This window comes from Coturnix japonica, unplaced genomic scaffold, assembly GCF_001577835.2.
Source record: "Coturnix japonica isolate 7356 unplaced genomic scaffold, Coturnix japonica 2.1 chrUnrandom704, whole genome shotgun sequence".
NCBI classification, from domain to species: Eukaryota; Metazoa; Chordata; class Aves; order Galliformes; family Phasianidae; genus Coturnix; species Coturnix japonica.
In genome coordinates, this window is record NW_015440068.1 from 4,228 (window position 1) to 17,418 (window position 13,191).

Sequence of the window (13,191 nt, forward strand, 5' to 3'; positions counted from 1 at the left end):
ATTGGTGCCCCATCCAATCATGTCCCCCCCGCCCTCCCAGCCATCCAATCAGCTCCTCCCTTTGCCCCCCTAAGCCCCGCCCACGTGTGCATGTGCAGCCAATGGCTGGCGACGTCGAGGCATAGGCTGAGCTGTAGGACGGGGGCGGCCATTGGATACAACAGGGCCAGGTTGAGCTGCAGGCACAGCAACGAGCAGCGGTCGGTCAGCATGTCCAACATGGCGCCCAACCGGGAGCCTAGGGGGCAAAGGTCATAAGGTCATGGGGTCATGAGGTCAAAGGTTGTGGGGTCATGGAGTCATTGGATGTGTGGGGTCGGTCAGCATGTCCAACATGGCGCCCAACCGGGAGCCTAAAGGGTAAAGGGCAAGGGGAGGTCAAAGGTTATGGGGTCATGGGGTCAAAGGTTGAGGGGTCAATGGGGTTGGGGGGTCAATGGGGTCGTGGGGTCAAAGGTCGTGGGGTCAATGGGGTTGGGGGGTCATGGGGTTGTCCAACATGGCGCCCAACTGGGAGCCTAAAGGGTAAAGGTCAATGTGGGGTCAAAGGTCACGAGGGCCTGGGGTCATGGGGGTCGAGGGGTCAAAGGTTGTGGGGTCAATGGGGTTTGAGGTCATGGGGTCACGGGGTCACGGGGTCATGGGGTCAATGGGGTCGTAGGATGTGTGGGATCCGTCAGCATGTCCAACATGGCGCCCAACCGGGAGCCTAGGGGTCAAAGGGTAAAGGTCAAGGGTCATGGGGTTGAGGGGTCAAAGGTTATGGGGTCATGGGGTGAAAGGTTATGGGGTTGTGGGGTCAATGGGGTTGTAGGGTCAGTCAGCATGTCCAACATGGCGCCCACATGGGAGCCTAGAGGGTAAAGGTCAAGGGGAGGTCAAAGGTCATGAGGTTATGTGGTCATGGGGTCAAAGGTTGAGGGGTCATGGGGTCACAAAGGTCACTAGGGCCTGGGGTCATGGGGTTGTGGGGTCATGGGGTCATGGGGTCATTGGATGTGTGGGGTCGGTCAGCATGTCCAACATGGTGCCCAACTGGGAGCCTAGGGGGTAAAGGGCAAAGGTCAAGGGTCATGAGGTCATGAGGTCAAAGGTTGTGGGGTCATGGGGTGAAAGGTCATGGGGTCATGGGGTTGTGGGGTCAATGGGGTTGTGGGGTCCGTCAGCATGTCCAACATGGCGCCCACACGGGAGCCTAGGGGTCAGAGAGCAAAGGTCAAGGGTCATGAGGTCATGAGGTCACAAGGTCATGGGGTCATGGGGTTGTGGGGTCATGGGGTTATGGGGTTGTGGGGTCAAAGGTTGTGGGGTCAATGGGGTTCTGGGGTCCGTCAGCATGTCCAACATGGCGCCCACACGGGAGCCTAGGGGTCAAAGGGTAAAGGTCAAAGGTCATGGGGTCATGAGGTCAAAGGTTGTGGGGTCATGGGGGTCGTGGGGTCAAAGGTTGTGGGGTCAATGGGGTCAAAGGGGAGTCATGGGGTCTGTCAGCATGACCAACATGGCGCCCACACGGGAGCCTAGGGGGTAAAGGGCAAAGGTCAAGGGTCATGAGGTCATGAGGTCAAAGGTTATGGGGTCATGGGGTGAAAGGTTATGGGGTCATGGGGTCACGGGGTCACGGGGTCATGGGGTCAATGGGGTCGTAGGATGTGTGGGATCTGTCAGCATGTCCAACATGGCGCCCACACGGGAGCCTAGGGGTCAAAGGGCAATGTGGGGTCAAGGGTCATGAGGTCATGGGGTCATGGGGTCATGAGTTGTGGGGTCAAAGGTTGTGGGGTCAATGGGGTTCGAGGGCCTGGGGTCGTGGGGTCCGTCAGCATGTCCAACATGGCGCCCACATGGGAACCTAGGGGTCAGAGGTCAACCTGGGGTCAAAGGTCATGAGGTCATGGGGTCACAAGGTCATGGGGTCATGGGGTTGTGGGGTCAAAGGTTGTGGGGTCAGGGGGTCATTGGATGTGTGGGGTCGGTCAGCATGTCCAACATGGCGCCCAACCGGGAGCCTAGGGGTCAAAGGGCAATGTGAGGTCAAGGGTCATGAGGTCATGAGGTCAAAGGTTATGGGGTCATGGGGTTGTGGGGTCAAAGGGGAGTCATGGGGTCAGTCAGCATGTCCAACATGGCGCCCACATGGGAACCTAGGAGGTAAAGGTCAACCTGGGGTCAAAGGTCATGAGGTCATGAGGTCAAAGGTTGTGGGGTCATGGGGTCATGGGGTCACTAGGGCCTGGGGTCATGGGGTTGAGGGGTCAAAGGGGAGTCATGGGGTCTGTCAGCACGTCCAACATGGCGCCCAGACAGGAACCTAGAGGGGCAAAGGTCAAGGGGAGGGCAAAGGTCACAAGGTCCTGGACTCATGAGGTCAAAGGTCATGGAGTGGTGAGGTCAAAGGTTATGAGGTCATAGGGTCCCAACCGGAAGTGCCCCGTAACAGGAAGTGCCCAGAACAGGAAGTGCCCCATAACAGGAAGTGCCCAGAACAGGAAGTCCCACCCACCGGAAGTGCCCCATAACAGGAAGTGCCCCATAACAGGAAGTGCCCCATAACAGGAAGTGCCCCCCATAACAGGAAGTGCCCCAAAACAGGAAGTGCCCAGAACAGGAAGTGCCCCATAACAGGAAGTGCCCATAACAGGAAGTGCCCATAACAGGAAGTCCCGCCCACCGGAAGAGCCCCATAACAGGAAGTGCCCCAAAACAGGAAGTGCCCAGAACAGGAAGTGCCCCATAACAGGAAGTCCCGCCCACCGGAAGTGCCCCATAACAGGAAGTGCCCCATAACAGGAAGTCCCACCCACCGGAAGTGCCCCCAAACAGGAAGTCCCGCCCACTTACCTTGATTGAGCCACCTTGCAGCCAATCCATCCACAGCGTCCAGGGCGGCGCTGAGCCCATAGCACACAGCAGCGGGAACCGGGGAGTGGGGCATCAATAGGAACGACACGGCTGACAGCACAACGCGGATGTAGCCTGATATATGGGGCAGACCCATAGATCAGGACCCATAGAACCCCATTGGGTCCTATAGAGCCCCATAGACCCCCATAGAACCCCATAGAGACCCATTGTGCCCTATAGGACCCAATAGAGCCCCACAGAGCCCCATTGAGACACATAGAGACTAATAGGGACACATAGGGACCCATAGGGACACATAGGGACCCACTGAGACCTATAGACCCCATAGGGACCCATAGGGACACATAGAGACCAATAAGGACCAATAGAGACCCCATAAAGATCCATAGAGATCCCATAAGGACCCATAGGGACCCCATAGAAATACATAGGGACCCATAGACCCCATAGAGACCCCATAGAGACCCCATAGGGACACATAGAGACCCCATAGAGACCCATAGAGACCCATAGGGACCCATAGAGATCCATAGAGACCCCATAGAGCCCCATAAAGATCCATAGAGACCCCATAGGGACCCATAGGGACACATAGAGACCAAGAGGGACCCCATAGCAACTCATAGAGACCCACAGGGACACATTGAGACCCATAGGGACCCATAGAGACACATAAACCCCATAGAGACCCATAGGGACACATAGAGACACATAGGGACCCATAGGGACACATTGGGACCCATAGGGATACATAGGGACACATAGAACCCCATAGAGACCCATAGGGACCCATAAAGACACATAGGGACCCATAGAGACCCATAGGGACACATAGAGACACATAGAGACCCATAGGGACACATAGAGACCCATAGGGACCAATAGGGACCCATAGGGACCAATAGGGACCCATAGGGACACATAGTGACCCATAGGGACCAATAGAGACTCATAGGGACCCATAGGGACCCATAGGGACCAATAGGGACACATAGTGACCCATAGAGACACATAGGGACCCATAGGGACCCATAGGGACCCATAGAGACCCATAGAGCCCCATAGAGCCCATAGGTGCCCATGGCGGCGCTGAGCCCATAGCACACAGCAGCGGGAACCGGGGAGTGGGGCATCAATAGGAACGACAGCGACGACAGCACAACGCGGATATAGCCTGATATATGGGGACACATAGGGACACATTGAGACCCATAGGGATGAATAGGGATGAATAGACCCCATAGAGACCCATAGGGATGAATAGACCCCATAGAGACCCACTGACCCCATAGGGACCCATAGAGACCCATAGAGACCCATAGGGACACATAGGGATGAATAGACCCCATAGAGACCCATTGACCCCATTGGGACCCATAGGGACCCATAGAGACCCATAGGGACACATAGGGACCCATAGAGACCCATAGGGATGAATAGACCCCATAGAGACCCATAGAGAACCCATAGAGACCCATAGGGACCCATAGACCCATAGAGACCCATAGAGACCCATAGACCTATATAGACCCAATAGGGACCCCATAGAGACCCATACAGACCCCACAGGAACCCATAGAGACCCATAGAGACCCATAGGGATGAATAGACCCCATAGAGACCCCATTGGGATCCCATAGAGACCCATAGGGACCCATACAGACCATATAGGGACCCATACAAACCCCATAGAGACCCATAGGGACCCACTGAGACCTATAGACCCCATAGGGACCCATAGGGACACACAGAGACCCATAGGGACACATAGAGACCCACTGAGACCTATAGACCCCATAGGGACCCATAGAGACCCATAGGGACACATAGAGACCCATAGGGACACATAGGGACACATAGGGACCCATAGGGACACATAGGGACCAAATAGAGACCCCATAGAGACCCATAGAGACCCATAGGGACACATAGGGACCCATAGGGATACATAGGGACACATAGACCCCATTCAGACCCATAGAGACCCCATAGAGACCCCATTGGGACCCATAGGGACCCATAGGGACACACAGAGACCCATAGGGACACCTATAGACCCCATAGGGACACATAGAGACCCATAGGGACACATAGAGACCCATAGGGACACATAGGGACACATAGAGACCCCATAGAGACCCATAGAGACCCATAGAGACCCCATAGAGAGACATAGGGACCCATAGGGACCCATAGAGACACATAGGGACCCATAGAGACACACAGAGACCCCATAGGGACCTATAGGGAATAATATGGACACATAGAGACCCATAGGGACCCCATACAGAACCATTGTGCCCCTTAGAACCCCATAGAGACCTATAGAGACCCATAGGGATCCATTGAGACCCATAGTGACCCATAGAGCCCCATAGAGCCCATAGGTGCCCATGGCGGCGCTGAGCCCATAGCACACAGCAGCGGGAACCGGGGAGTGGGGCATCAATAGGAACGACAGCGACGACAGCACAACGCGGATATAGCCTGATATATGGGGCAGACCCATAGATCAGGACCCATAGAACCCCATTGGGTCCTATAGAGCCCCATAGAACCCTATTGTGCCCCATAGAGACACATAGGGACACATAGGGACCCATAGGGACACATAGGGACACATAGAACCCCATAGAGACCCATAGAGACCCCATAGACCCCATAGAGTGCCCCATAGAGACACATAGAGATCCATACAGAACCATAGGGACCCATAGGGAACCATAGAGACCCATAGAGACCCCATAGACCCCATAGAAACCCATTGACCCCATTGGGACCCATAGGGACCCATAGAGACACATAGATCCCATTCAGACCCATAGAGACCCATAGGGACAAATAGAGATCCATAGAGACCCATAGACCCCATTGGGACCCATTGGAACCCACTGACCCTATTGAGACCTATTGGGACCCATAGAGATCCATTGAGAGCCAGAGACCCCATAGAGACCCATAGGGGCACATAGAGACCCATAGAGACCCCATAGGGACCCATAGAGACCCATAGGGACCCATAGAGATACATAGGGACCCATAGAGACCCATAGGGACCCATAGAGATACATAGGGACCCATAGAGACCCATAGAGATACATAGAGATACATAGGGACCCATAGAGACCACATTGGGACCCATAGGGATACATAGGGACACACAGACCCCATTCAGACCCATAGAGACCCAATACAGACCCCATTGGGACACCATAGAGACTCCATAGAGACCCATAGGGACCCATAGAGACACATAGAGATCCATAGGGACCCATACAGACCCATAGGGACACATAGAGACCCATAGAGACACATAGGGACACACTGAGACCCATAGGGACACATAGAGACCCATAGGGACACATAGGGACACATAGGGACACATAGGGACACATAGGGACACATAGGGACACATAGAGATCCATAGGGACCCATACAGACCCATAGAGACACATAGGGACACATAGGGACACATAGGGACACATAGGGACACATAGAGACCCAGAGGGACCCCATAGGGACCCCATAGAACCCTATAGTGTCCCATAGAACCCCATAGAAACCCATTGAGACCCCATAGAGCCCCATAGAGACCCCATATAGAGACATAGGACCCATAGAGACCTATAGGGACCCATAGAGATCGATAGAGACCCATAGAGATGCACAGAGACCCCATAGAGACCCACAGAGACCCATAGGGACCCCATAAAGATCCATAGAGAGACATAGGGACCCATAGGGACACATAGGGACACATAGAGACCAATAAGGACCAATAGAGACCCCATAAAGATACATAGAGACCCCATAAGACCCATAGGGACCCCATAGAAATACATAGGGACCCATAGAGACCCCATAGGGACCCATAGGGACCAATAGGGACCCATAGGGACACATAGGGACCTATAGAGGGCCATAGAGACACATAGAGACCCATAGGGACCCCATAGAGACACATAGAGACCCATAGGGACCCATAGAGACACATAGGGACACATAGAGAGACATAGGGACCCATAGGGACCCCATTGGGTCCTATAGAGCCCCACAGAGGCCCATTGTGCCCTATAGGACCCAATAGCGTCCCATAGAGACACACAGAGACCCAAAGGGACACATAGAGACCCATAGGGACCCATAGAGACACATAGAGACCCATAGGGACCCATAGAGATACATAAAGACCCCATTGAGTGCTCCATAGAGACCTACAGAGCCCCATAGGGACCCATAGAGACCCATAGAGATCGATAGAGACCCATAGAAACCCCATAGGGACCCCATTGGGTCCTATAGAGTCCCATAGAACCCTATTGTGCCCCATAGAAACACATAGGGACCCCATAGGGATGCATTGACCCCATTGGGACCCATAGGGACCCATAGAGACCCATAGGGACACATAGGGACACATAGGGACCCATAGAGACCCACTGTGCCCTATAGGACCCAATAGTGCCCCATAGAGCCCCATAGAACCCCATAGAGACCCATAGGGACACATAGGGACCCACAGGGACCCACTGAGACCTATAGACCCCATAGGGACACATAGGGACACACAGGGACACATAGGGACCCATAGAGACCCATAGGGACACATAGAGACCCATTGAGACCCCATAAAGATCCATACAGACCCCATAGGAACCCCATAGGGACCCATAGAGACCCCATAGAGACACATATGGACACATAGGGACCCATAGAGACACATAGGGGCCCATAGAGACCACATTGGGACCCATAGGGACACATAGAGACCCATAGAGATCCATAGGGACACATAGGGACCCATAGAGATCCATAGGGACACATAGGGACCCATAGAGACCCATAGGGACCCATGGGGACCCCATAGGGACCCCATAGAGACCCATATGGACACATAGGGACCCCATAGAGACCCATATGGACACATAGGGACCCCATAGAGACCCATATGGACACATAGGGACCCCATAAAGATCCATAGAGACCCCATAGGGACCCATAGGGACCCATAGAGACCCATAGAGACCCATAGAGACCCATATGGACACATAGGGACACATAGAGACCCATAGAGATCCATAGGGACACATAGGGACCCATAGAGACCCATAGAGACCCATAGGGACCCATAGGGACCCCATAGAGACCCATATGGACACATAGGGACCCCATAAAGATCCATAGAGACCCCATAGGGACCCATAGGGACCCATAGGGACCTGTAGAGACCTATAGGGACACATAGGGACCACACAGAGACACATAGAGACCCCATAGGGACCCATAGAGACCCCATAGGGACACATAGAGACACATAGAGACACATAGAGACCCATAGGGACCCATAGAGAACCACAGAGCCCCACAGAGACCCATTGTGCCCTATAGGACCCAATAGTGCCCCATAGAGATCCATAGAACCCTACTGATCCTCATAGAGCCCCATTGGGTTCCATTGTGCCCCATAGAGACCAATAGTGTCCCATAGAGACCCATCCTGCCCTATAGGACCCAATAGTGCCCCATAGAGACCCATAGATCTCCATACAGTGCCCCATAGAGACCCATAAAGACCCCATAGAAACCCATAGGGACCCATAGAGACACACAGAGAGACATAGGGACCAATAGGGACACATAGAGACCCATAGGGACCCATAGAGACCCCATAGGGACACATAGAGACCCCATAGGGACACATAGGGACCCATAGAGACCCATTGAGACCCATAGAGACACATAAAGACCCATAGGGACACATAGGGACACATAGGGACCAATAGGGACCCATAGAGATACATAGGGACACATAGGGACCCATATGAACCCACAGGAACCCCATAGGGACGCATAGAGACCCATAGAGATACATAGGGACCCCATAGGGACACATTGAGACCCTATTGTGCCCCATAGAACCCCATAGAGACCCATAGAGACCCATAGGGACACATAGAACCCCACTGAGTGCCCTGTAGAAACCCATAGAGACCCCATTGAAACCCATAGAGACCCATAGGGACACATAGAGACCCCATAAAGATCCATAGAGACCCATAGGGACACATAGAGACCCCATAGAGACCCCATAGAGACCCATAGGGACACATAGGGACCCATAGGGACACATAGAGACCCATAGAGATCCATAGGGACCCATAGGGACACATTGGGACCCACAGAGACCCATAGGGACACATAGGGACCCCATAGAGACCCATAGAGAACCATAGAGACCCCATAGGGATACATAGGGACCCTATTGTGCCCCATACAACCCCATAGAGACCCATAGGGACACATAGAATCTCATAGAGACCCATAGAGCCCCATAGAACACCATAGAGCCCCATAGAGTCCCATAGATACCCCATAGAGCCCCATAGAGCCCTATAGAACCCCATAGCAACCCATAGAATCCCATAGAGACCCCATAGTGCCCCATAGAGCCCCATAGAACACCATAGAGCCCCATAGAACCCTATAGAGCCCCATAGAACCCCATAGAGCCCCATAGAACCCTATAGAGCCCCATAGAGTCCCATAGTACTCCATAGAGCCCCATAGAGCCCTATAGAGCCCCATAGAACCCCATAGAGACCCATAGAGCCCCATAGAGACCCATAGAGACCCATAGAGACCCCATAGAGACCCCATAGAGACCCATTGAGACCCATAGAGACCCATAGAGCCCCATAGAACCCTATAGAGCCCCATAGAATCCCATAGAGACCCATAGAACCCCATAGAGACCCATAGAGCCCCATAGAACCCCTTAGAGCCCCAGAGAACCCCATAGAGCCCCATAGCGACCCATAGAAACCCACAGAGACCCATAGTGCCCCATAGAGACCCATAGGGACCCATAGATTCCCAAAAAGCCCCATAGAGCCCCACTGTACCCCATAGTGCCCCATTGGGTCCTATTGTGCCCTATAGAACCCCAAAGAGCCCCACAGAGCCCCATAGAGCCCCATAGAGCCCTATAGAGATGCCATAGAGGCCCATAGAGCCCCATAGAACCCCATAGAGACCCATAGAGCCCCATAGAACCCTATAGAGCCCCATAGGGTCCCATAGTACTCCATAGAGCCGCATAGAGACCCTATAGAGCCCCTAGACACCCCATAGAGCCCCGTTGTACCCCATAGTGCCCCATTGGGTCCTATTGTGCCCTATAGAGCCCCATAGACCCCATAGAGCCCCATAGAACCCCATAGAGCCCCATAGACCCCATAGAGCCCCATAGTGTCCCATAGAACCTCATTGAGACCCACAGAGACCCCACAGAGCCCCATAGAGCCCCATTGTGCCCCATAGAGCCCCATAGAGCCCTATAGAGCCCTATAGAGACGCCATAGAGCCCCATAGAACCCCATAGAGCCCCATAGAGCCCCATAGAACCCCATAGACCCCCATAGAGCCCCATAGAGCCACACAGACACCCATAGAACCCCATAGAGCCCCATAGAACCCCATAGAGCTCCATGGAGCCCCATAGAGCCCCATAGAGCCCTATAGAGACGCCATAGAGCCGCATAGAGCCCCATAGAACCCCATAGAGCCCCATAGAGACGCCATAGAACCCCATAGAGCCCCATAGAACCCTATAGAGCCCCATAGCATCTCATAGTGCCCCATAGAGCCCAATAGAGCCCCATTACATCTTATTAATAACTTTGCCCCCAAATCTCGCGATTTCAGCCCAAATCCCGCACTCACCGATGACGTTGGGGACGAAGAGGAACACATTGGGATCCCTCGACGCCATTTTGGTCCTTAAAAAACCCCAAAATCCCCCGATTTTAACCCAAAATTCACCCCCCCCCCCCCCCCTTTTTAAAGCTCAACCGGCAGATTCGTGACGCGGCCCCTTTAAGAGCGAGAACCGGAAGTGGGACGATACTTCCGCTTTAAGAGCCGGAACCGGAAGTGGGAGACACTGCCGCATTAAGGGCAAGAACCGGAAGTAGGACGATACTTCCGCGTCACGTGGGGATGAGAAGCCCCGCCTCTTCCGGTCTCAATAGAACCCTATGGGACCCCGTTATCTATGGGGCACAATAGGATCCTATGGGGCCCATATATATCTATGGGGCTGCCCCACATCTATGGGGCCAGACCCACATCTATGGGGCACAATAGGATCCTATGGGTCCTGACCCACACTTATGGGTCACAATAGGACCCTATAGACCCCATATATATGGGGCTGCCCCACACTTATGGGTCCTGACCCACATCTATGGGGCTGCCCCACATCTATGGGGCACAATAGGATCCTATGGGTCCTGACCCACACTTATGGGGCACAATAGGATCCTATGGGCCCCATATCTATGGGGCTGCCCCACATCTATGGGTCCAGACCCACATCTATGGGGCTGCCCCACATCTATGGGGCACAATAGGATCCTATGGGTCCTGACCCACACTTATGGGTCCCAATAGGATCCTATGGGCCTCATATCTATGGGGCTGCCCCACACTTATGGGTCCTGACCCACATCTATGGGTCCATCCCACATCTATGGGTCCCACCCCACATCTATGGGGCTGCCCCACATCTATGGGGCACAATAGGACCCTATGGACCCCATATATATGGGGCTGCTCCACATCTATGGGTCCTGCCCCACATCTATGGGGCTGACCCACATCTATGGGGCACAATAGGATCCTATGGGTCCTGACCCACATCTATGGGGCACAATAGGATCCTATGGGCCCCATATCTATGGGGCTGCCCCACACTTATGGGTCCTGACCCACATCTATGGGGCTGCCCCACATCTATGGGGCACAATAGGACCCTATGAGTCCTGACCCACACTTATGGGTCACAATAGGATCCTATGGGCCCCACATCTATGGGTCCATCCCACATCTATGGGTCCCACCCCACATCTATGGGGCTGCCCCACATCTATGGGGCACAATAGGATCCTATGGGCCCCACATCTATGGGGCTGCCCCACATCCATGGGTCCCGCCCCACATCTATGGGTCCTGACACACTTATGGGTCCTGACCCACATCTATGGGTCCACCCCACATCTATGGGTCCCACCCCACACTTATGGGTCCCGCCCCACATCTATGGGTCCGCCCCACATCTATGGGTCACACACACACACACACACACACACACCAGAAATCACTTTGAAACCGTTTTATTTCCTTCCAAATTCACACAACAATGTGGGGCTCTGCCCCATAAGTGTGGGTCTGTGCCCCATAGGAGCCAGCTCTGCCCCATATTGGGGCTCTCTGCCCCATAAGTGTGGGTCTGTGCCCCATAGCACTGAGCTCAGCCCCATGTTGGAGATCTCTGCCCCCCAAGTGTGGGTCCCAGCCCCATAGGAGCCAGCTCAGCCCCATATTGGGGCTCTCTGCCCCACAAGCGTGGGTCTGTGCCCCATAGCACTGAGCTCAGCCCCATATTGGGGCTCTCTGTCCCCAACTGTGGGTCTGTGCCCCATAGGAATGAGCTCAGCCCCATATTATGACACTTCTGACCCCAAAATGGGCATTTCTGGCCCGAAATAGGGCCTCTGTGACCCCCAAGTGTGGGTCTGTGCCCCATAGCAGCAAGCTCTGCCCCACAAGTGTGGGTCTCTGCCCCATAGGAGCAAGCTTGACCCCAAAATGGGCATTTCCGACCCCCAAGTGTAGGTCTGTGCCCCATAGCAGCCTCAAAATGGCGCTCTGTGCCCCCTAAGTGTGGGTCTGTGCCCCATAGCAGCCTCAAAATGGCGCTCTGTGCCCCCTAAGTGTGGGTCTGTGCCCCATAGCAGCCCCAAAATGGGGCCCTATGCCCCCTAAGTGTGGGCCTGTGCCCCATAGCAGCCCTAAAGTGGGGCCCTGTGCCCCCCAAGTGTGGGTCTGTGCCCCATAGCAGGGCTCTGTGCCCCCCAAGTGTGGGTCTGTGCCCCATAGCAGGGCTCTGTGCCCCCCAAGTGTGGGTCTGTACCCCATAGCAGGGCTCTGTGCCCCCCAAGTGTGGGTCTCTGCCCCATAGCAGGGCTCTGTGCCCCCCAAGTGTGGGTCTCGTCCCTCCCCTTACCCCCTGCCCCACATCCTCACCTCCACGGCCTCCGTGTGGGGCAGCGTGGCTGCCCCCCACCCGCCCCACACCCCCCAACTTTGGGGGCGGCCGCTATGGGGCGGGGGGCAATGGGGCGCCGTGGGGCGAGGCGGGGGATGCGGGATGGACGAGCTTGTGGGGCCGAGCCCCATAGCGACCTCTTCACCCCCCTGCCCCATAGCGAGGACTTGCTGCCCCATAGCGGGGTGTTTCTGCCCCATAGAGGGGCTTTTCCGCCC

The 13,191-nt window shown here is 54.7% G+C and overlaps 1 protein-coding gene across 1 annotated transcript; it reads right to left on the reverse strand.

The window, feature by feature from the left end:
* Positions 1-1,224: 1,224 nt before the first annotated feature.
* On the reverse strand, positions 1,225-10,949 carry CDIPT (CDP-diacylglycerol--inositol 3-phosphatidyltransferase). Its single transcript, XM_032441894.1, has 3 exons — positions 10,588-10,949; positions 2,842-2,976; positions 1,225-1,364 (listed from the first exon to the last, which is right to left on the reverse strand). The coding sequence occupies exons 1-3, from the start codon at positions 10,634-10,636 to the stop codon at positions 1,240-1,242; spliced, it is 309 nt and encodes a 102-aa protein (XP_032297785.1). The 5' UTR covers positions 10,637-10,949; the 3' UTR covers positions 1,225-1,239.
* Positions 10,950-13,191: the final 2,242 nt, after the last annotated feature.